The sequence below is a fragment of the Ranitomeya variabilis genome, chromosome 1, assembly GCF_051348905.1.
Source record: "Ranitomeya variabilis isolate aRanVar5 chromosome 1, aRanVar5.hap1, whole genome shotgun sequence".
NCBI classification, from domain to species: domain Eukaryota; kingdom Metazoa; phylum Chordata; class Amphibia; order Anura; family Dendrobatidae; genus Ranitomeya; species Ranitomeya variabilis.
Window position 1 is genome coordinate 674,868,338 of NC_135232.1, and position 23,741 is coordinate 674,892,078.

Sequence of the window (23,741 nt, forward strand, 5' to 3'; positions counted from 1 at the left end):
GTTTCAAATTTTTTTCTCACTACGCCGTTTAGCAATGAGGTTAATCCTTTTTTTTTTTTTATTGTTAGATCGGGCAATTCTGAATACGGCGATACCAAATATGTGTATATTTGATTTGCTTTTTATTGTTTTATTTTAAATGGGGCGAAAGGGGGGATGATTTAAATTTTTATTTTTTTATTTTTTTCATATTTATTAAACATTTTTTTTAAAGCTGGCACAAGACGATCGCCTCTGCTACATAGACAGGTGATGCACAGATCACCTTTATAATAATAATCATCTTTATTTTTATATAACGCTAACATATTCCGCAGCGCTTTACAGTTTTGCACACATGCAGCAGAATTACAGCATTGCTATGAGAGTTGACTACAGGGTGGTGCTCACAGCAATCCGGCATCAACAACCATAGAGGTCTCCCTCTGATTGTCATGCCGATGCATCGCCAACCCCCGATCACGTGTCGGAGGTCAGCGGCGAGCGCATTTCTGGCCACATTGTCGGAAGTGGTAGTTAAATGCCGCTGCAGCGTTTGACAGCGGCATTTAACTAGTTAATAGTGGCGGGTGGATCGCGATTCCACCCGTCGCTATTGCGGGCACATGTCAGCTGTTCAAAACCGCCTGAGCCCGCATCAAAGCAGGAGATCTGACCTCGGACGTAGTATCTCGTCTGAAGTCAGAAAGGGGTTAACAGAAATAAACACTTGAAATAGATCACTCTGTTTGTAATGACTCTATATAATATATGAGTTTCACTTTTTGTATTGAAGATCTGAAATAAATTGACTTTTTGATGATATTCTAATTTAGTGAGATGCACCTGTATATCTGACCCAATAGGTTACGTATTGTAGATAGGGGTATTGTAAAAGAACAATTTCCACACTTGGATGCAGGATGGATAATATTTTTCTATGATGCTTCTATAATCTTAAGATATGTCTTTAATTTTCTTAAGTTGCATTTCAAGAATTGTCACTGTAGCGTTGGCTCAGTGGTTAGCACTTTAGCTTTGCAGCGATGGGGTCCTGGGTTAAAACCCCACCAAGGACGACATCTGCAATGAGTTTGTATGTTCTCCCCGTGTTTGCGTGGGTTTCCTCCGGGTACTCCGGTTTCCTCCCACACTCCAAAGACATACTGATAGGGAATAGTAGATTGTGAGCCCCATCAGGGACAGTGATGAGGTCTGTAATGTGTTGCGGAATATGATGGCGCTATATAAGCAAGATTAGCAGTGAGCGTTGGAGCAGTATTTGCCATAATTGTTCTGTCCACACGTTGCAGTCCCTGTTTGCAAGGCCATATTGTGACGCGCACCTATTGTGCTGTCCTTTGGAGAACCATTTTATTTGATCGATCTGATTTTTGTTTTGTAGAACAGATTTACACAATTGTGATGATGCTCATAATAGAAAGCTATTGTACTTTGGAAAATCAGTCGCCAAATTGGTTTAGTTATGGGGGACCACACTAATGGTGGGGGCATTAAGTGTATAGAGGGGTATTGACTTGGTAACTGTGGGAATTTCGGACATATAAATGGCCTCATTGTCTTCAGATATTGTTTTTTATTCTTGGTGTAATGAGTCTCGATACATTTATTTGAGTAGGTTGACCGTCTATTACTGTTTTTAATTTATATATTTTTTTATCTCTGTTGTTTGTCCCTTCTAATAACGCATGTGGTTTTATATGGATAAAACCTGCAAGCCTTAAAACACAATAGCCGTTCCCCACACACATGTTCACGAGGGTTTTTTTATGTTACATTAAATGGTTTTCGCCGTCTTCTTATCAAGAACAAACCTACTTGAAATCTCCCTATGACTGATAACCTTATTGTATACTGTAGCTAATAGCCACGGCTTTGTTTTCCAGTCCCGTGCATTGCACATGGGTAGCCATAGAAAGTGCAGATTGGCAACAAACCAAGTCTGAGACATATAAGTACTAATAGCGGTGCCCTCAAGAGGAGTCATAGTGCCACATTAAGCATGGAGTGGAGTACTATAGGAGAAATTAACCTCACTCTCTCCACGCCTTTCAGACGAACACAATAGAAGTGGTAAGGGGAATAACATCAGGAGATCCATAACTATTATTGCCGTGGACGGTTGGGCATTTAGTATTTGATAAAATCCAAGCTAAAACGTTATATAAAATGCACGTATTTAACAATTTTTTCCATTTTGAACAGATGTTGTATTCTGACCTTGGTTAATTAGCAAAATCTGGATTAATACAATAAGTCATTATGGTAGATTGTTTTGAACTGGAATTTTTAATATCTTCATGAATACATTTAGGACATATTTGAAGATAATCATTCTAAATAATTTTACCATGAGAAAATGGTAAAAAAAAATGTTTGTCCTACTACTACGTTAAAGGGTTTATCCAGCTCCCGTTGCTTCAGCAGCAGCAGCTGATAGATTGTCCTATAAATTTGAGGCCAGTATCATGCGCATGTCTTATTCCAATTACCGTAGTAGGATAGGTGCATGATACCTGCCAGTGGTGCATGCTGCCCACCAAACCTCAAATGGATGCTACATCAGGGGCTCATCAAAGCTCCCGCCGCAAAAGTAAAGAGGTGCGGATTAAACTCTTTACCAGGCATGACGTCTGAGGGACAAAGGGTGGAATGTATCCGACAAGGTTTGTAGGAACACAATTATGTCGAGGTTAGGTAAGGTATAAGATAGGTTGTTCCATGGTCTCAGTTATAATGACCGCTATTATCATGCTAACTAAATCTAAAGCCCCTTAAATACACATTCGAATAATGTGCTGTGCCCTCCGATGTCAACAAGTTTGACTTACACCCTAATGTGTATGGGGCGCTGGCCAATTGATGGTTGGGAGAGATGTCCATTGGGCATGTCCAATTTCGGACTGCCTATAACTTTGTTGTCCTGGAGATAAGATACCGGCAGAGACCTCTGTTGGCGGTTGTCCCATAGAGAACACACAAGCACTTGGCCGAACAAGCACTCTCATGTGCATTGGAGACCCAGCCAACATGGCTGTTGGCCGAATGATCGGCCAAAGCATTGTTTGGCTGTCAGCCATCAAACGTATATGGGGGCCCTAAAGCTATATTTGCATACATTTTGCTAAAAGTGAATTCTCTTTGGATGTTTAGTAAAAATGATATTAGAAATCCATAGCTGAATCTGAAGTTTCTACCAAGAATTTGGCCAGCTGATTCGATTGAGGGAGGTAGTCTACAGCTTTTCTGCCCAGAAGCCATGGAAATAATTTACATACTGTTGATATTAACACTGCAGTGTGTTCATTATTCCTTTTAGATTTGTTTTTGTAGCATGTGAACAGGGCATAGGATACCCCATGCTCAGGCATTGCCTGCAAGTTGTCGAAGGATCCTACACCTAAATCTTAAAATAATTCTGAGTTTGTCACCATTGGGACTTGTAGCTACTGCCTGCTCTAACCACTGCAAAAGTGCAGCCATTGTCCACAGTACTGACAGTATAGGGAGAGTAGATCTAGACATCGAACTTTCAAGAAAGGAAATCTGTAGTCTTCCGACACTTTTACTTTCAGTACAATAGTATTGTATGGATTAAAGGGGGATGCATTAGTGTTTACTCATTATGCTGGAAGCTGCTTCTGCTGACTCCGGTTGGCAGCCAAGTGTACATGTTTGTTGGTCTCTTAGTATTGTACATGTTGAAAACCAACATGCCCCATCCACCTTCCTTCCCAAATCTGCCCTGCTTTCTGGCAAGATCTACATTCTTACTACGTTGTCTGCAACTTCCTTTTTTTGGCTATTTGTTATAGAAACGCTTAGGGAGAAAACCTCAGCTGCATCCCCCTCCTCCCTGCCTTCTATTCACCGTTTTACACTAAATGTTTTTTTTGTGAGACTATACAACATACGGTACTTGTACACAGCATTATAGGTTTATTAGTTCTCAAAATGTCTCGTTGCTTTTAGGTTCTGAAGCTTTTATCATAAATCAAGTTTAACATTTAAAGGTAGTTTCCTATTACAAGGCCCTAGCCCCCCTAAACTGCCACAATATCTCTGTTCCAGCCTATTTCTGCATTCTGACAATCGTTCTTTATCATTTTAAAATCAATTTTTATTCTGTGCCCTATGCAAATTACTCAGGACTGGTCCAGCGGAATCTCCCAGTCATCATACATTAATCACTGATCCGATAGATAGCGTGAAAACTTTTTCCACTGACTTTTTGTGTGGCAAGATTGATTGAGAAACATGTTTGCATTTTTACTATGTCTGATGATGTGATTAATATTGGGAATCATTATGGATGCACTGTACACATGCTGGTATAATAAGCTGATCAATACTTACGATAATACTGATATGTCCATGAATAAGTCACCGCTATATGCAGACCATTTTCTTCTTTTGGTAGACAGCTCTGGAGGGATACTGGCTCTCAATGGAGAGACCCAACCATGAAGGGCAAAAACTCCAAAACAGTCCTGTCTACAGATGGTTGGCGGTATGAGCTATCATGCATACTCTTGGTATTAAGAATTCTTGAACAATCCAAGGTTTCTTCAAGTCGCCCATTATGACTTTCATTAGTATATTTTGTCCATTTTCTTTGGTCTTATGAAATAAAAAAAATATTTTTTGTCCCACAGCCCAAGGAAACTGGAATACCATAAATGCAAGACCTTTAGGGATTACCTATGTGACAATAGGTGATCATGGGAAAAGATGTGAGAGTCAAGCTTATAGGATGGGGCCCAAGATTAATGGTACATTACATATTTATGACACTGCTATATTTGTCATCCGTGGATCATCATGTTTTCAGATATTCATGTTTTCAAATGAAAGTAAAATGTCCTAAACGTCATGGATGAGAAAAATGTATTTAAATTGATAAGAATATACATGTTTACTATGTTTATTTTTTTCATCGGTCTTGTAGGCAGTCATGCTTGCATAAAGAGGTGTCTGTAGACTTTAAAGATACCAGGAGCATCGGTGGGTTGAGTAGACACATACAGTTGAATGTGGTAGTCATGTGCCCTGTGTAGTGCAGCAGTGTTCACACTGTCCGGCAATGAGGCAGTGACCCAGTAACGTTCAAAGCAAAATTTCCTCCTGGGCGTCCAAAACAGTCCATATCCGAGACCGGTTGCCGAAAGCGATTGCACCACTGTGTCATTCTGAGGGAGGGTCGCCAAGTGTTCGCTTCCTTTGTCTCTGTGTTGACTGCACATATAAGCCGGATGTTGCAGAGCCACCTGCTCTGCAGCTTGCCAATGCCATAGGTCAGCTCTTCAGAAACTGTCTGAACCTTGGACAACACTTATATTGCTTTATGTCCAGAGCTGACGGTAAGTCTATGTGGGTTTTTGGGCAATGGTATCTTGTGGTTTCTCTTAAATCCAAGTGGTGCTACTGGCTGTTTATATTGCTAGCTGATCCCCCTTCCCCTGTTTTCTGTCTCATCCTCATGTACCAGTGATTGTCTGCCCTCCCCATTTGTCTACTTGCTTGTCCTTTGCTCAAACCATTATTTTGGTCATCCCTTTATTTTGAGTCAGTGCCTCCAAACATAAAGGAGGAGAAAAAGGTGCTTCCAAGCTAAGAGGGAGCAGGGCATCAGCATTGCTATGACAAAGGCACTGTACGAGCTCTGTGCACCATGATGCCAAAGCCCCAACATAAATGGACTCCCCCCTGACTTATAAGGAAGGAGAGAAGTTGATTGAATTGATTAGAATTAAGATTTATTGAGACTTTGGGGAAGAATAGTTAAGCACTGAAGGCAAGTCTCTTGTGGAATTGCGTTAACACCATCCAGCAGCCTGCTATGTATTGGAATACGTGCAAGCTGCTTAATCCAAAAGAATAAAATATTTTAATTCCAATTACAAAACTGTGATTGTAAAAACAGACTGCTCCTAATGCCCCCCTTTCAAAGACTATTCCCTATGCCTCTCCCACACAGACCTCTCTCTGTATCCCACCTTTTTTACACAGACTGCTCTCCATGCCTTCTCTAATTGACTGTTCCTCATGATTTCTTCTTGGTGCCTGGGTCGGGACCTTGTCATGTGACTATTTTGTTACCTTTTCTAGTTGCATTTTTGCCACGATTTATGCAAAATCATGCCAAAAAGGCCTAGTGGTTTTGCTATAGTTTACACAAATTGTGGCAAAATGCAAAAATGTACCAGCACACAGGAGCTCGGGCTGTAGGCCCCTAGGGTGCAAAGGGCTTAGTTTTTTCTTTGGTGCTGATTCTGATTCTGCCTACAGTGTCTAGCAAGTCATCATGTAAAAACAAAGCTGAATGCTGGAAGGCGGAAGACATCGATTAGGGAACGACATCCCATTAGGCTAATCAAGAGTCCAGAAGAGAAAAAATTAGAGGAAACTAGCGGTACAGAATGTATAATATCTTTTTTTCACATCTTAAGATGGTTTTCTTTCGGAGAGGTAATGTCACATGAGATGCATGACTTTCTATTGTGTAAACCGACGGTAAGATTAGGACTAGTAAGTGGTATCCGGAGAGTAGAAAGCCTTTCCGAACTACAAAGAAAAGTGAAATTTCACTGAGTAGGTTTTCCTTGTACATAAATAAGTTTCTTTTATAGTCAATTGATTATGAAAGAAGTACAAGCAGTGAGCAACCTGGCAGTGGTAGTTCGACAAGGACTCGAAAGCCGCAGGCAGCGTACCACCATTGTGTAACATACTTTCTGGGAACACGGGACAGCTGTAGGACAAAGGCCGTCATTCACTGATCTCTCTCGCTTCCATGTGACATTAAATCTGCCTGTTCCCCGTACACTAGGATCAATTGTTCTCCTCCTATTTATTTTAACATTACAGTCTTGTTACTTGCCGCGGCCACTGTTTTCATTCAATCTGGCGATGGTCTTGAAAGCTTAGAACTTCCTATTCTACCTTAAGGACATGCCATGTGTACCAGGACATGAAACAGTCGCTTTCTCTTACCATTATTGTGTACTTTTTTTCCTAATTAATATTGTCATGAATTGGGGAAATATTACATAGCAAACTGATAGCTCTCGGTGGCAAGAGCCAATTGTGGCTATAATATAAAATGCATAACAAACAGTTCTATTTTGTAGCAAAAAGAGATTTCCTGTTATCTATGTTTGCAGGCTTTCTGGCTCACGTACGGCAGGAATCCTTGCTGCAGGGTTATATTCATTTTCACGTCTAACATGGCAGTGGTCCATTGCAGCAGAGGTTTTTAGCCTGAACAATCTGTTTGTGGCGATGCTGATGGCTCTTACGGTCGAGTTTCACAAGGCAAAAACTGACAGCGAGAGATCAAAGGTAATTTTTGGTCTAGTTGGACACACAGTGCAATGCCAAGCGAAATATAACCTTGCCGTCTCAATAACGAAACCTATTTATTCATCTATTTTTATGATGTTAATTGAATTCCAGTTTTATCCATGTGACATCTAGGTTTTAGGAGTATGGTCCTTTAAGTAAAAAAAAAAGATCTGAAGAACTAAGCAGAGCTTCTGGGAAAGCTTTGTGACCTCCACTGTCGGAGTTTGTGTTGTGGTCATATTGGTTGTCTTCTAGCTTTCCTATAAGATTATACATATGGACTGAAAAAAATACTTGTAAACTACCCCAAAGCCATTTAAAATGGTGATGGGGCTCTCACTTGGTCCCTTTCAGTTGGAGAAGTCAAGTCATTTGAATTAGCGAAATTTGGCTTTTGGGGGTTTCAGCTGCAGTGACCCCCTTTAAGTAACTATATAGAATGTCTGATTTAGTTTTTATCATAAATCAAGGCTTGTTAAAAGATCAATTTTATCTTCTAGGATTGCTACGCCTAATAGGTTGCACTAAAGTTCTTTTCCTCTATGGAGGGACAATTGGCAAATTTAATTTCTCAGAGGAGCAATGCATGGCCTATAAGTCTCCTTACACCCGCTTGGTACTCTCTGTAAGGAGAGACATTACCCCTCAACTTTTTATGGAAAGTTTTTAACATGACTTTATAGACCTGCGCATCTGTGGCAGGTATGTTTCGGTATAGCAGACCTCGTCAGCACAGAATAGAGGTCTCTGGCATGCTATTTTCACTACCCTACCAAACTCTTTGGAGACTAGTTGTTTTTAGCCATTTAGATACTTTTCCCTGGGTGCACTAAGTAAAATCTCCCTACCTTTTGGATGAGCATCGATACTCCAGTGGAAGTACACTTCAAATAAACTATAAATATAATATAAAGTTTGATACTGTAGGAAGCTTTATCCTAAAATGTGTATGTATGTAAATGAACCTGTTTCAAAGTCTAGTGCTGGTTCACATGAGCAGTAGTCGGCCCTGTGGCCAATTACCGCACTCCAAAATTGTGCTCAATTTACCATGAAATGTCATTAATTTAACAGATTGATTACTGGCCACAGTTTTTACAGGTGAACATATTTTTTTCAGTTTTACCTGTAAAAATCATGATATCAATGACCAAACTGCAGAAATCTCAGCAATTTGCGTGGTTTTGCCCCATGCCACACCACCACTTGTGTCAACCCAGCCTTGTGCCAGACCCAAACAAGAACTCTGAAAGAGAAAATAATCAATGTAAGGAAACTATAAATTAGTGCAAGACCCAGAAAGGTTCTGGTAAGTACCCAACTCTTGGCTGGAAAGAAGATGGTGAATACACAAGGATACCAGCTCAGCAGTCCGTTGAATGAAGAAAACTAAGATTGTGCAAGGCCATCAATCTTCAGATTTTCTGTTGACAGCAGTCAAGATTTCTTGGGTTGAAGGTTGGTTGATTGATTGTACTCAATTGGTTTTCACTCTACCACAAACAGTTTAGCTGGCACCTCTCTTTACCGGCGTTTTTCTGCCAAGTGATCCAAACAAGGGTCTCCATCGTATATACTTCCAAACTTCTTAGTCTACCTGTCAGGGATTGTATAGTTGTTTTTTTTTTACCTCTAGAACTTCATTAGCTTTTATTTTTGAAAGACTGCTTCTTTATAATAATTGTTTCCATTTTTAATTTTAGGTCTCTGTCTGTGGTGCCTTTTGCTGTGGTCTCAGTTTGTGTAACCAGCACACTATTGTGCTCTACATAATTTTCATTGTTACTTGGGTTATGGGATATCTGTTCATGCACAAGGTTTGTATGGGTAATCATTTATTCGTTTTCATTGTCTGCAAGCTTATCCTTAGGAAGAAGCAAATTTGTAGGTCAATAAAATAAAAAATAGTTGAAGTGTACTTCCAGTGATCCACATAAAACCTTCTTAAAATATGAATTTAATGTGTTAATTCAAGTTCCTAATCTACAACTGAAAAGTAACGGTCTATACCATTAAGTAGAGTCATTCACTTGCCGGCTGCACACTCCATTATTTCTCTACGGGGTGAGGCATAGCCCTTACTTACTCCCTGGTGATGGTACTTACAGGGTTCAATAGAGATATAGGTGAAATAACTCAAATATTTTGCCTAAACAGGGAATTAGTTATGCTCAACGGTGGCACACTTGGAATTAGGGACCCATTGTGCCACAGGACCAGGGCTGCCTACAAAGGGGTGTAGCTAAGCGGCTACCAGGTGTTCACTAGAGCTCCTGATTGTGGAGACAGACTGGGCTACAGGTAGCTGCCAGGTACCACTCCTAGGCAGATCCCAAAACTGCAGCTGCTGACCCCAAGGGTTAGGTTCGCTGACACTGTTTAAGGACTAGGGCTCTGTTCAGACTAGTTAGTTCTGGTTCCTCTTCAGAATGGTTACTGACACTGATTCGGGCTATGCTCAGACTTGGCTGATTCTGAGACTGGTTCTAGCAGGCCAGATAGAAGGGGAGCGAGGTTTCAGGAACTGGCTGCACACAGACCAGGGGGGGAGTAGTTTCAGACTCTGGCCACTCCAGAACCAGGGATTCGGATTCAGGACACTGGCCACACCAGGACCAGGGGACCTCACAACTCACTAGTAGGTGAAACTACACACTAATGAATATTGTTGGCGACTCCCTAAGGGAGAGGGAGTCTGTTATGCAAGATGCCTCCCAGCTATTAGCTGGGAGCCCATCTTGCTGATGTACTCTGATACTAAATGCCCCCCCAGCCATTTGCTGGCAGCATTTTACTATGTGCATTCTCTGCCCCTTTAAGAATGGGGGGGCGCACACTAGGCACGCCAGCAGGAAGTGCGGCATGCTGAGGCAGGAGAGATGCCAGCACACAGGGACCAGGCCTGGAGGCCAGAGCAGTGAGAATGCCAGCGTCTCTGCATGGAGGGGGAAGGGGAACCATGGCAATAGTGTTACATAACTATAAGCTTTGTGTGTTATTTGTGGGAACTTACTAGTAAATTCCTGTGATCTGGAAGCTTCAGCACTGATTCATGCAGGAAGTCTCCAGTGTGAGAGGCATGAGGGAAAGAGCGGAGCGCCAATGTGTGGTAGGACTGTTTGCAGCCACAACAGCAATGAGCCAATTATCGAAGATCTGGCTTGCAGCATCTTTTGCATGCTGTAAAAAAAAAAAACAAGGGTCTCCATTTTGTCCTCATAGAGGGGGGTCCCTAGTGGGGGGACACAAATTTATATGGTCAAGTAAGGCATATTTGTAAGGATTGTCCTTAAATGGTTTTATTACTTATGTTTCCCAAGTTTATCATTGCTAGCCATTGGATTATATATAATTTTGCAAGTGTGGCCAATTCTTGATTGGTAGTTGGTACTGATCTTTTGATTATTTTTCGATGGTAGTCCATTTGGTAGACTTTTAGTACTTAAATAATTAGTTTAAAAATACAAATATATACACATCTACTCTGCTCAAAAAATAAAGGGAACATTATAATACCACTTCTTAGATATCGCTGATTGAAATATTCCAGTTGCAGTTATTCATTACATACTGGAATGTGTTGAGAACAATAAAGCCTAAAAATGGTCAATGTAACTCAAAATTAATATCCCATGGAGGTCTGGATTTGGAATGATACTTAAAATCAAAGTGGAAAATCAAATTACAGGCTGGTCCAACTTTAGTGGAGATGCCTCAAGACAAGGATATGATGCTCAATAGTATGTGTGGCATCCACGTGCCTCTGTGACCTCCCTACAACACCTGGGCATGCTTCTGATTAGGCAGCGGAAGTTCTCCTAAGGGTATGTGTCCACGGGGCATATTGGCAGCACTTTGGATGCAGCGTCCAATCCACATTAAAAACTCAAGCAATACACCCCATGGAAACATACCCTAAGGGATCTCCTGCCAGACCTGGATTAAACCAACAGTCAACTCCTGGATAGGCTGTGGTACAACGTGGCTTTCATGGATGGAACAAGATATGATGTCCCAGATGTGCTCATTTCTATTCAGGGGGGAACTGGCAGGATAGTCCATAGCATCAATGCCTTCATCATGAAGGAACTACTGACTTATGAGGCCTAGCAGTATCATGCATCAGAAGGAATTAAGGGCACATTGCACCTGTATGTGGTCTCAAAATGGGTCTGAGGATCTCATCCCGGTACCTAAGGGTAGTCAGGGTACCTCTGGTTAGCACATGGAGGGCTGTGCGGTCCTCCAAAATAATGCCTCCCCACAGCCAAACCGATAATGCTGGAGGATGTTGCAGGCAGCAGAACGTTCTCCGCGGCGTCTCCAGGCTCTGTCACGTTTGTCACATGTGCTCAGTGTGAATCTGCTCTCATCCATGAAGAGCACAGGGCACAAATGTCGAATTTGCCAATCTTGGCGTTCTCTGGCAAATGCCAATCGCCCTGCACGGTGTTCGGCTATAAGCACAACACCCACTTGTGGACGTCGTGCCTTCATACTACCCTCATGGAGTCTGTTTCTAACAGTTTGAACAGACACATGGATGTTAGTGGCCTGCTGGACGTCATTTTGCAGGTGTCTGGAACTGGTCCTCCTGTTCCTCCTTGCACAAATGAGGAGGAAGCAGTTCGGCTGCTTGGTTGTTGCCGTCCTACGGCCCCCTCCACATCTCCTGGTGTACTGACCTGTCTCCTGGTATCTGCTCCATGCTCTGGACACACTGATGTGCAATCCTGGATGAGCTGCACTACCTGAGCAACTTCTATAGCTTGTACAGTAGACATTGCCTCATGTTACTGGACCTCTAGGGGTGAGAGCAATGACAAAATGCAAAAGTGACCAAAAAGGATGGGAACAGGGAAATTGTGGTCACCTTCTGCAGAACCACTCCTTTATAGGGGTTGTCTTGCTAATGGTCTATCATTTCTACCTGTTTGTTTCATTTGCACAGCAGCAGGAGAAATTGATTCACAATCGGTGTTGCTTCATAACTGGGCAGGTTGATTTAGCAGAAGTGTGATTGACTTGGAGTTACATTGTGTTGTTTAAATGTTCCCTTTATTTTTTTGAGCAGTGTGTATGTATGTATATATGTATACAGTCATGGCCGAAATTGTTGGCACCCTTGCCACTGTTCCAGAAAATGAAGTATTTCTCCCAGAAAATTATTGCAATTACACATGTTTTGTTATTCACATGTTTATTTCCTTTGTGTTTATTGGAACAACACAAAAAAACACGAAAAAAGGCCATAATTTCATACAAAACCCTTAACTTAATTTGGTTGCGCACCGTTTGGAATAAATAACTACCATCAAACTGTTCCTACATCCATCAACAAGCTTCTTACACCTCTCAACTGGATGCCTTCTGGGGGGTGCCTTCTCCCAACATACTTTTAAGATCTCTCCACTGGTGTTAAAATCGGATTTAGATCCGTACTCATTGCTGCCACTTCATAACTTTGTTTCCATCCATTTCTGGGTGCTGCTTGAAGTATGTTTGGGGTCATTGTCCTGCTGGAAGACCCATAACCCTAGGAAGCAAACCCAACTTTCTGACACTGGACACTACATTGTGGAGCAAAATCCTTTGGTAATCTTCAGATTTCACGATGCTTTGCACACAGTCAAGGCACTCAGTGCCGGAGGCAGCAAAACAGCCCAAAAACATCTTTGAACCTCCACCATGTTTAACTGTAGGCACAGTGTTCTTTTCTTTGTAGTCCTCCTTTCGGTAAACCATAGAATTTATGTACTTCACCAAAAAGCTCTATCTTGGTCTCATCTGTTCACAAGACGCTTTCCCTGAAGGAGTTTGGCATACTCGCATACATTTTGGCAAACTGCAGTGTAGCTTTTTTATGTCTGTGTCAACAGTGGTGTCCTCCTGGGTCTCCTGCCATAGCATTTCATTTCATTCATATGTCGACAGTTCACGCTGACACTAAGGCAAAGTGAGCCTGCAAGACATCTTGAATTTCTTTGCAACTTAATTGGAGCTTCTCATCCACCATCCAGACTATACTGCATTGCAACCTTTCATCAATTTTTCTACCATCCTTGTCCAGGGGATTAATTACAATGCCATAGGTTGTAAACGTCTTGACTATGTTGCGCACCATGGACAGAGGAACATCAAGATCTTTGGAGATGGCCTTGTAACCTTGAGATTGTTGATATTTTTCAACAATGTTGGTTCTCAAGTCCTCAGACAGTTCTTTTCCACACCTGTTACTTGCCACAGGTGAGTTTGAACAAGCAACACATGCTTGAAACAAAGTTGTTTACACACAATTTTGTTGGGCTCATTTTGTGGGTTTTGTGTGACATGATGTCCAATGTACCTTATTTTTTCTCAGTTTTGTTGTTCCAATCCACACAAAGGAAATAATCATGAGTATAACAAAACGTGTAATAGCAACAATTTTCTAGGAGAAATACTTCATTTTCTGGAACAATTTCAAGGGTGCCAACATTTTCGCCCTTTACTATAAATTTATGTATATAGTTAATTTTCTACATCTGTCTGGCTTTAGGCCGCGATTCATCAAGACCAGCGTTGTTCACACTAGTCTTGATGAGAGGTCCGTGCTGGAGTCAGACGTCTGAAAAGGGCTTATGCTTCTATGTGCCTAGCCACATATTTTACCCCAGCCAGGGACGAAGTAAGTTTTTGTTGTAAATCAATTAGACGATCTGCGGCTTCACTTCCCTGTTCAGATCCATCTATTTAGGCAGAGTTGGATGAAAGTCGCATCAAAAGTCGCAAGATTTTTGCATGATCTCAGGTTGCATAAACATATTGTGACTGATTAAAGTGTATTACGCCAGATGAATCGAGGCCTTAGTATCTTCCATGTTCTTCCACTGCTCTTGTTTTTTGTTTTCTATGTCACATTTAGCTTTTGGTCTTCCACTCGTCCCCTTGCCACCTATTAAACCCTTCTCTCACTATGTTGTTTGCTTGCTTATTTTCACTCTCTCCATCTAAGCTATTAATTACAATGTATGGAATGGAGGAACTTTGGTCATGGTTTCTCTTTTAGATATTCTATTTTGGCCGTATATTTTTCTTTTCAAATACCAATTTCTTTTATGAATTTGGTATTTTTACTTAGAACCATGTCTTCCAAATAAAAATACTCTGGGTAATTTGTAAATTACCTTGCCGTTCTTACTGCAGCTCTCCGTAAGCCTGTTGATGGATACCCGTTCCTAATGGTGTCCCAATTTTGTTGACGAGTACAGAATATTCTGTAAAATACACTTTATCAGCCGCCTTCTTATAATTTTTGAGTGGGTTATCTCAGCCTTGCAGTTCCTACCTATGGATATCAGGAAAATGATTTCAGCGTAAGGCAATGCAGGTTATGATACTCAGGAGTCCAGGCTAATAATATTGGCTTCACTTGCATTCTCACTTTGCCATGCAGAAGAGATCAGTTCGAAGCAATTTTCTAAATAATCCCTGAAGTCAGGAGATTTGACAGCATTCCCAGAGACTTGTTACAAATTGGGGAATCATCAATGTGTAAAATATTATTTGATGTTTTTCAGCCTCTTGAAAAAAAAAGTTGGTTGGCAGTAACGCTCAATGTTTTCTGTGCAGGAATTGTCCTTGAGTTCTTTGCTGAAGTTAGGGCTCTACTTCACGGCGGGGCTCTTACCTTATTCTTACCTAATTGTTTCCTCGTACTTCAATCGAGCACGGTGGACCTGGGGAGACCATACGACCATTCAAGGGCTCCTGATTCATTTACTTCGAGAGGAGTATGGGACATTCAGTCTGGTAAAACTTTTCCCTCTTGTTTCCTCTCCTTTGAAGTTCAGTAGAACTCTAAGCTAAATAGTATCAGAAATTCCTTTAGTTCTGTTTTTTTTTTCAAGTGTTTAATCTGTTATTTAGCTCAATTCAGTGGTTGGAATTAAATCCCAACCTCTGATTAATGTTAATTAAGGGACAGATTCTGAAGTACCTTTTTTTTTTTTTTTTTCTTTTTTTTCTTTAATGGCCAACCCAAAAAGTAATCAGAATGGCTTATTATAACGATAGTGGATGGAATTCCAGGAGACTGTTTGAACCAATGAGACATGTGAATATTTACTAGTTTTGTATTTCATTGGTTGCATTGCTTTTAGGCTTCACAATTTACAATTCTCAAGAAATATAGATGACGATATAGCAACTAGTGATGAGCGAGTATACTCGTTGCTCGGGTGGTCTCCGAGTATTTGTTAGTGCTTAGATTTAGTTTTCGTTGCCGCAGCTGCATGATTTACGGATGCTAGACAGGCTGAATACATGTGAGGAATGCCTGTTTGTTAGGGAATTCCCACATGTATTCACGCTGTCCAGCAGACGTACAGTACAGACCAAAAGTTTTGGCACACCTTCTCATTTAAAGATTTTTTTGTATTTTCATGACTATGAAAATTGTAGATTCACACTGAAGGCATCAAAACTATGAATTAACACATGTGGAATTATATACTTAACAAAAAAGTGTGAAACAACTGAAATTATGTCTTATATTCTAGGTTCTTCAAAGTAGCCACCTTTTGCTTTGATGACTGCTTTGCACACTCTTGGCATTCTCTTGATGAGCTTCAAGAGGTCGTCACCGGGAATGGTCCAACAATCTTGAAGGAGTTCCCAGAGATGCTTAGCACTTGTTGGCCCTTTTGCCTTCACTCTGCGGTCCAGCTCACCCCAAACCATCTTGATTGGGTTCAGATCTGGTGACTGTGGAGGCCAGGTCATCTGGCGTAGCACCCCATCTCTCCTTCTTGGTCAAATAGCCCTTACACAGCCTGGAGGTGTGTTTGGGGTCATTGTCCTGTTGAAAAATAAATGATGGTCCAACTAAACGCAAACCAGATGGAATAGCATACCGCTGCAATATGCTGTGGTAGCTATGCTGGTTCAGTATGCCTTCAATTTTGAATAAATCCCCAACAGTGTCACCAGCAAAGCACCCCCACACCATCACACGTCCTCCTCCATGCTTCATGATGGGAACCAGGCATGTAGAGTCCATCCGTTCACCTTTTCTGCGTCGCACAAAGACACGGTGGTTGGAACCAAAGATCTCAAATTTGGACTCATCAGACCAAAAGGCAGATTTCCACTGGTCTAATGTCCATTCCTTGTGTTCTTTAGCCCCAACAAGTCTCTTCTGCTTGTTGCCTGTCCTTAGCAGTGGTTTCCTAGCAGCTATTTTACCATGAAGGCCTGCTGCACAAAGTCTCCTCTTAACAGTTGTTGTAAAGATGTGTCTGCTGCTAGAACTCTGTGTGGCATTGACCTGGTCTCTAATCTGAGCTGCTGTTAACCTGCGATTTCTGAGGCTGGTGACTCGGATAAGCTTATCCTCAGAAGCAGAGGTGACTCTTGGTCTTCCTTTCCTGGGGCGGTCCTCATGTGAGCCAGTTTCTTTGTAGCGCTTGATTGTTTTTGCCACTGCACTTGGGGACACTTTCAAAGTTTTCCCAATTTTTCGGACTGACTGACCTTCATTTCTTAAAGTAATGATGGCCACTCATTTTTCTTTACTTAGCTGCTTTTTTCTTGCCAAAATACAAATTCTAACAGTCTATTCAGTAGGACTATCAGCTGTGTATCCACCAGACTTCTGCACAACACAACTGATGGTCCCAACCCCATTTATAAGGCAAGGAATCTCAGTTATTAAACCTGACAGGGCACACCTGTGAAGTGAAAACCGTTCCCGGTGACGACCTCTTGAAGCTCATCAAGAGAATGCCAAGAGTGTGCAAAGCAGTCATCAAAGCAAAAGGTGGCTACTTTGAAGAACCTAGAATATAAGACATAATTTCAGTTGTTTCACACTTTTGTGTAGTATATAATTCCACATGTGTTAATTCATAGTTTTGATGCCTTCAGTGTGAATGTACAATTTTCATAGTCATGAAAATACAGAAAAATCTTTAAATGAGAAGGTGTGTCCAAACTTTTGGTCTGTACTGTAAATCATGCAGCTGAGGCGACGAAAACTAAACAAATACTCGTAGATAACCCGAGCGTGCTCGGGAAAGCCTGAGCAATGAGTATACTCACTCATCACTAATAGCAACCCCTCCCCCAGTAAATATAAAGCATTGAATATTTCCTTTCTGTCACATTATTGTATAATTATACAGCAAAATCTCTTTATGACCACCTGGTTTGTCTCACCTGGAGCGCTGTATCCTCAAAGCCTTTGATCCAGATTAGCAGTTCTTAGGCAGCACGGACGATGGCGATCATTGAGCGGAGTGATCCAGTTCGAAGATTGTAGGCTTATACGGCAGAACGACATCTGGATGAACAGAACTGGAAATGTGGGAGCCAAAAAATCTGAGCTGAAGTCACAGCAGCTAAAGTAGCAGAGTTGAAGTTGCAGATTCTTAGTTTTGAAATAAGTCTAAAGTAGAACTGGCTAAGCAATAAGGCTGGATTACCCAGCATTATAGCAATGTTGGGTTTGTCACAGAGTCCAAGGCAGAGCAGGCCAAGGTATAACAGTGTTACCCAGCAATATAGCAGAGCTGGGCTTGTCACAAAGTCCAAGGCAGAGTTGGCCAAGGTATAACAGAGTTACCCAGCAATATAGCAGAGCTAGGTTTGTCACAGAGTCCAAGGTAAAGCTGACCAGAGGTATAGCAGATTAGCTCTGTGATATAGCAGAACTGGCTTTGCCAAGAGATACTAGGAAACCCAAAACAAGGAAGCAGTCCACAGTAAAAGGGCTTGGACACCCTACTACCTGAATACTCAGGTGAGGTGACATCAGCGGTGAACATCAGGTTACCACTGCAACCTGACCCACCAAGGAACAGCGAGAGCTGGCAGAAGGGAGGACACAGTATCTGGTGCTGTATTCAAGGTAGACCCATTCATCTGTGCCACACTTCAGTTTCATCGTACAATATGTATCTTTTTGAGATAACAGCCCATCTAGAAAATAACTATTATCATTTTTTGGGTCATCTCAAAATGATTTTACTATAATCTGTAGGTCCTTTTTCTATATATACTTGTGCAACCACCATGGCCATCAGGGCAATTCCCATGGCTTTGTTAGACTTATTTATGGCAAATTTGCCTAGTTATACACCAATAGGGGCAGCACGGTGGCTCAGTGGTTAGCACTGCAGCCTTGCAGCGCTGGGGTCCTGGGTTCTTATCCCACCTTGGACAACATCTGCAAGGAGTTTGTATGTTCTCCCCGTGTTTGCTTGGGTTTCCTTCGGGTACTCCGGTTTCCTCCCACACTCCAAAGACATACTGATAGGGAGTTTAGATTGTGAGCCCCAACGGGGACAGCGATGATAATATGTGCAAACTGTAAAGCACTGCGGAATATGTGAGCGCTATATAAAAATAAAGATTATTATTATTTATTAATAGGAAATTTGAAAATGTATGACTACAAGTCAGTCTAAGTTTTAAGAATTGTTAACAATTATTTGGGGACTGGATTTGTTTATTTTTTCAAAAACTCAGTGTGAGAAAATATAATATTTTGCTGTATATTTATAATGTTGCCCTTTTTTAAGTTAGCTAAACAGTATGCTCTTGACTCTATCCAGTGCTAATGCCACAGCTGCTATAAAGTGGACAGGTACAAGATCTCGACTGAGAAAATACTATTTTTGTGTTATTTGGTTTATATTGACATTTGTAAAATGAAAATGTATTCCTTGTCCTGAAACCCCTTCTGTAGCTGGAATGGTGGCCCTATTTTTTGCCAGTGGTTATTAATAAGTGATAAATAGTGCGGATCTCGCCAATGGGACCTGCACTTGTCTCTAGAATGTGGTCCCATCTCTCGCTTCTTTCAGCGGAGGAATTCCTTTACAAAAGAAGGGAGATTCTGACCACTTCTCCAATGTCAGGGCCACATTGATGGGATCTGCATCTACTTTACATTTATGGCATAACCTGTGGAAATGTTTGTTTTTGTTTTTTTTCATTTAACTATTGCAAGTATTAGTTGGACTGCTAAATGTATTTTTTTTTAACAAATTCTTGTTTATATATCATATTTTTGTATTACTAGGCAAAATCAGAATCAGGATCCAGTATGGGAGACACTTTCATGTAAGAACATGACTATTTAATTTTGGGTCTACATGATACCTTTTCCAGCTGTGGTAGGGAGTCTGTATAGAGTCAAATAATTTGCATATACTTATGCAAATCATATATCCTATGTGCCCTTTGGACAATAGCAAATATTTCTTCAGATCCTACTAGCAATAACATTCAAAGGTAATCTGGATTTTCACCCCATCCCCCAAGAAACTTTATATGTTCCTGTAGCTCTTTTAAAGACGACTCCAGCAACACCTTTATATGGCCAGTCCGCTCCTCTGTTCCTGAGAAATCAGCATTTTAATTGATATGCAAATGATCTTAAGCCTCTGTCACTCCAGCTCTATTCCCTGCTCAGCACCGCCCTGTTTTTTGTTTGTGTTTTTTTCCACATGGTGTTTTGCAGCTTTTTGACTTCACAATGTCATATTTGGAGCAGATTCCACGAGGAATCGTTCTAAAATCTTTTTTTTTTTCTCCGTGAGGTCTTCTAAACCTTATCAGGAAGAAAAACTGAAAAAAAATTGCTGTGCGAACAGCAAAGTGGATTTTCAATTAAAATAAATAGTTTTTCAATACTTTTCCTATTTGATGTTTTTTATGTGGATTTTGGAACGGATCTCTATCACGATCTTTCTCAAAAATTCTCTGTGTGATGTTGGCCTTTATTTTCCTGAAAATACAGGTCCGTAATCTAATCGCTTGACAATTAATGCAAATTTGTTATTGACACTTTTTGGCTTTCCAGCGTACTAAGGGTACCGTCTCACAGTGGCACTTTTGTCGCTACGACGGCACGATCCGTGACGTTCCAGCGATATCCATACGATATCGCTGTGTCTGACACGCAGCAGCGATCAGGGACCCCGCTGAGAATCGTACGTCGTAGCAGATCGTTTGGAACTTTCTTTCGTCGCTGGATCTCCCGCTGTCATCGCTGGATCGGTGTGTGTGTGACACCGATCCAGCGATGCGATCGCTTGTAACAAGGGGGTAAACATCGGGTTACTAAGCGCAGGGCCGCGCTTAGTAACCCGATGTTTACCCTGGTTACCATCGTAAATGTAAAAAAAAAAAAACGGTACATACTCACATTCCGGTGTCCGTCAGGTCCCTCGCCGTCTGCTTCCTGCACTGACTTACTGCCGGCTGTAAAGTAAAAGCAGAGCACAGCGGTGACGTCACCGCTGTGCTCTGCTTTCACTTTACGGCCGGCACTCACAGTCAGTGCGGGAAGCAGACGGCGAGGGACCTGACGGACACCGGAATGTGAGTATGTACTGTTTGGTTTTTTTTACATTTACGATGGTAACCAGGGTAAACATCGGGTTACTAAGCGCGGCCCTGCGCTTAGTAACCCGATGTTTACCCTGGTTACCCGGGGACTTCGGCATCGTTGGTCGCTGGAGAGCTGTCTGTGTGACAGCTCTCCAGCGACCACACAACGACTTACCAACGATCACGGCCAGGTCGTATCGCTGGTCGTGATCGTTGGTAAATCGTTTTGTGTAACGGTACCCTAAGTGTAACATTTTCTGAATTACATTTGACTACAGTTATTTTGTTGCCGATTTGTGCTATTCCCATTATTCCCATTCTTATTGTACATATTATAGAATTCTGGATACAATTTTTTTTATCTTTATGTATTTTTTTGTATGTGTAGGTTTCAAATCAGCCACATGTTTGCAGAAATCACTTCCATTGCTCCGGGCCTAGCTCTATTATCATTGGTATTGTGTTTTACTAACAGGTAAGTATTAACATTTCAGAATTCTCCTTTTTTTAATATGACCATTTATACACTAATGGGAGAATGTATTACAAGTGGAATTTTTAAAGTCCGTTTTCTTTGTGGTTGTTTTGTCGTTATTTGAACCAAAATTATCAAAGTGTCATACAATTTTTGATAAATTTGTAGCATCTTTACACATAACTCTTCCATTTTTCCACTTTTTACAACCCCCCTTTTCCTATCGCCACGACAGCACCCCTACGAGAGAGGGGATCCGCCCACCTTCCGGACAGGAACCTACAGGATTTAAAGGGGCGGTCCCCCTCGCCACTCCAGTTTGGGTTCCTGTCCGGACGGCGGGAGCCTGCAGGACATCTTACCCGGGCCTCCATGCCTCTGCGCAGTGTCTTTTAGGAACGGCAGAATCGGGGGCTCGGAAGCAGCGTCGGGGGTGTACTGCTCGCAGACCCCCCCTTGTCTGGCCAAGTGGATCGCGTCCCAGGAGTCGGGCAGTGCCGTCCTGGTCCGCAGTTAAGCGCGGTACACACCGGCGTGGGTGAACCCGGAAGTAGTTCTTACACTTCCGGGGTAGGCCGGGGGAGGAGCGCTGCAGCGTCGTAAAAGAGCGCCGCGTTTGGAACAATGCGTGCAGCTATGTCCTCAGTCGGGGACGCCGAGCACCCTCAGGGAGAGGGAACGGAGCTCAGTAAAGACGGTAGCGGTCGTTCAAGACGAAGCAGCAGCAGCGTGGTACGGGGGCAACGTGCGAGCGCCCCAGCGTCACATTTGAATCCCACTCCTCCAGAATCGGTATTCACAAAGTCAGCCTTATGGTGAGTGTTAAACAAAAACTCCTGGTGCTGATATGGTCTGTTATTGTGTGCTTTGTTTTAGGGTAAAAGAACAACTAAATCTAAGCACAAGCAATGTGCTCTATGCACGACTCCAATGCCTGACAGTTATACCAAGAGACTGTGTCAGGCTTGCATATGTCAGACCTTAGAAGAGGAAGCTCCCCTCCGGTCATCAGACCTTAGAGCGGTCATCAGGGAGGAAATAAGCTATTCCCTTAAAAGCAGCCGCCAGGGAAGGTCGGGCAGGGACATATCTCCAGGGTCTAGTCTGTCCCTGCAGGAAGGGGAATGTTCCCGCTCCTCATCTCCATCCTCCTCAGATGAAGAGGGAAGGCCTTGTTTCTCGGTGGATAACATGGACACGTTAGTTAAAGGAGTCCGAGCTACCATGGGTGTTACAGAGAACAAGGAACCAAGGTCCGCACAGGACATAATGTTTGCGGGCTTATGCCAGAGGAGTCGTAAAGCGTTCCCGGTTGTGGATACAGTTAAGACCCTTATAAAGCGAGAATGGGACAAGCAGGATAAGGGTTTCCTGCCGTCATCAGCCAAAAGGAGGTATCCCTTTGAAGACAATGATCTGGCAGGATGGATGAAAGTCCCGAAGGTGGACGCAGCGGTGGCTTCTACATCTAAAGCCGGTACTTTACCGCTGGAGGACGTGGGCCTTCTGAAAGATCCGTCGGATAGGAAGGCGGACATGTTTTTGAAAAAAGTATGGGAGTCCTCTGCGGGGGCGTTCAAACCGGCTATCTCTAGCACATGTATGGCTAGATCCGTTATGGTGTGGATATCCCAGCTGGAGGAACAGCTGAAATCCAAGGTGCTCAGAGACAAAATGCTGAACTCCCTTTCACAAATACGGGATGGTGTGGCGTATTTAGCGGACGCATCAGTGGATTCCTTAAAATTAGCAGCGAGATCGGCGGGTCTCTCAAATGCAGCTCGCAGAGCCCTATGGCTTAAGACCTGGAAAGGGGATGCCCAGGCAAGAGCTAAACTGTGTACAATACCGTGTAGGGGTGAGTACCTGTTTGGCCCAGTATTGGATGACATCCTAGCTAAGGCTGAGGATAGGAAGAAAGGTTTTCCTAAAACTTTCAATCCTACCTTTAGGAATACCTTCAGAAGACGCTTCCAATACCGAAGACCTTACCACAACCGAGATTGGGAACCAACGGACCCAAAAAAGAAAGGTTCGGACTTTAATGCCTCATCATCTTCCTCAAGAAGAAGAAGAAATTATCGTTAATAAAAATCTTCCAGTAGGGGGCAGATTAAAATATTTCTATGCTCAGTGGGCTAAAATAACTGCAAGTAACTGGGTTTTAGGTATAATTAATTCAGGGTTAAAATTAGAGTTCCGGGAAAAACCTTCTGATTTTTATGTTTTGACTGCCCCCGATTCCTTACACCAACAAGAGGCCCTTGAGAAAGAGGTCCAGACGTTAGTACGGAAGAAAGTTATAGTGGAGGTCCCTAAACATCAGCAGGGGAAAGGGTTCTATTCCCCTTTATTTTTAATCTCCAAACCAGATGGATCCTTTCGAACCATCATAAATTTACGGAGATTGAACAAACATCTACAATATCATGCCTTTAAAATGGAATCTATTAAAACGGCATCTAAACTTCTTTTTCCCAGATGTTATATGACAGTCTTGGATTTAAAAGATGCGTATTATCATCTGCCCATTCACCAGGATCAT

The 23,741-nt window shown here is 42.1% G+C and overlaps 1 protein-coding gene across 4 annotated transcripts in view; it reads left to right on the forward strand.

Moving 5' to 3' along the window:
- Nucleotides 1-23,741, forward strand: part of TMEM260 (transmembrane protein 260) — a 101,774-nt gene that overhangs the window by 58,942 nt on the left and 19,091 nt on the right. For all 4 annotated transcript variants that reach the window (XR_013215730.1, XM_077264698.1, XM_077264673.1 and 1 more), the window contains exons 5-9: nucleotides 7,164-7,341; nucleotides 9,048-9,161; nucleotides 14,956-15,135; nucleotides 19,409-19,449; nucleotides 21,110-21,196. Coding sequence is in view for 3 of the 4 variants with exons in the window: in XM_077264698.1 (XP_077120813.1) it covers nucleotides 7,164-7,341; nucleotides 9,048-9,161; nucleotides 14,956-15,135; nucleotides 19,409-19,449; nucleotides 21,110-21,196 (600 nt within the window). In the remaining variant the exon portion in view is untranslated. The remainder of the gene's footprint in view (nucleotides 1-7,163; nucleotides 7,342-9,047; nucleotides 9,162-14,955; nucleotides 15,136-19,408; nucleotides 19,450-21,109; nucleotides 21,197-23,741) is intronic.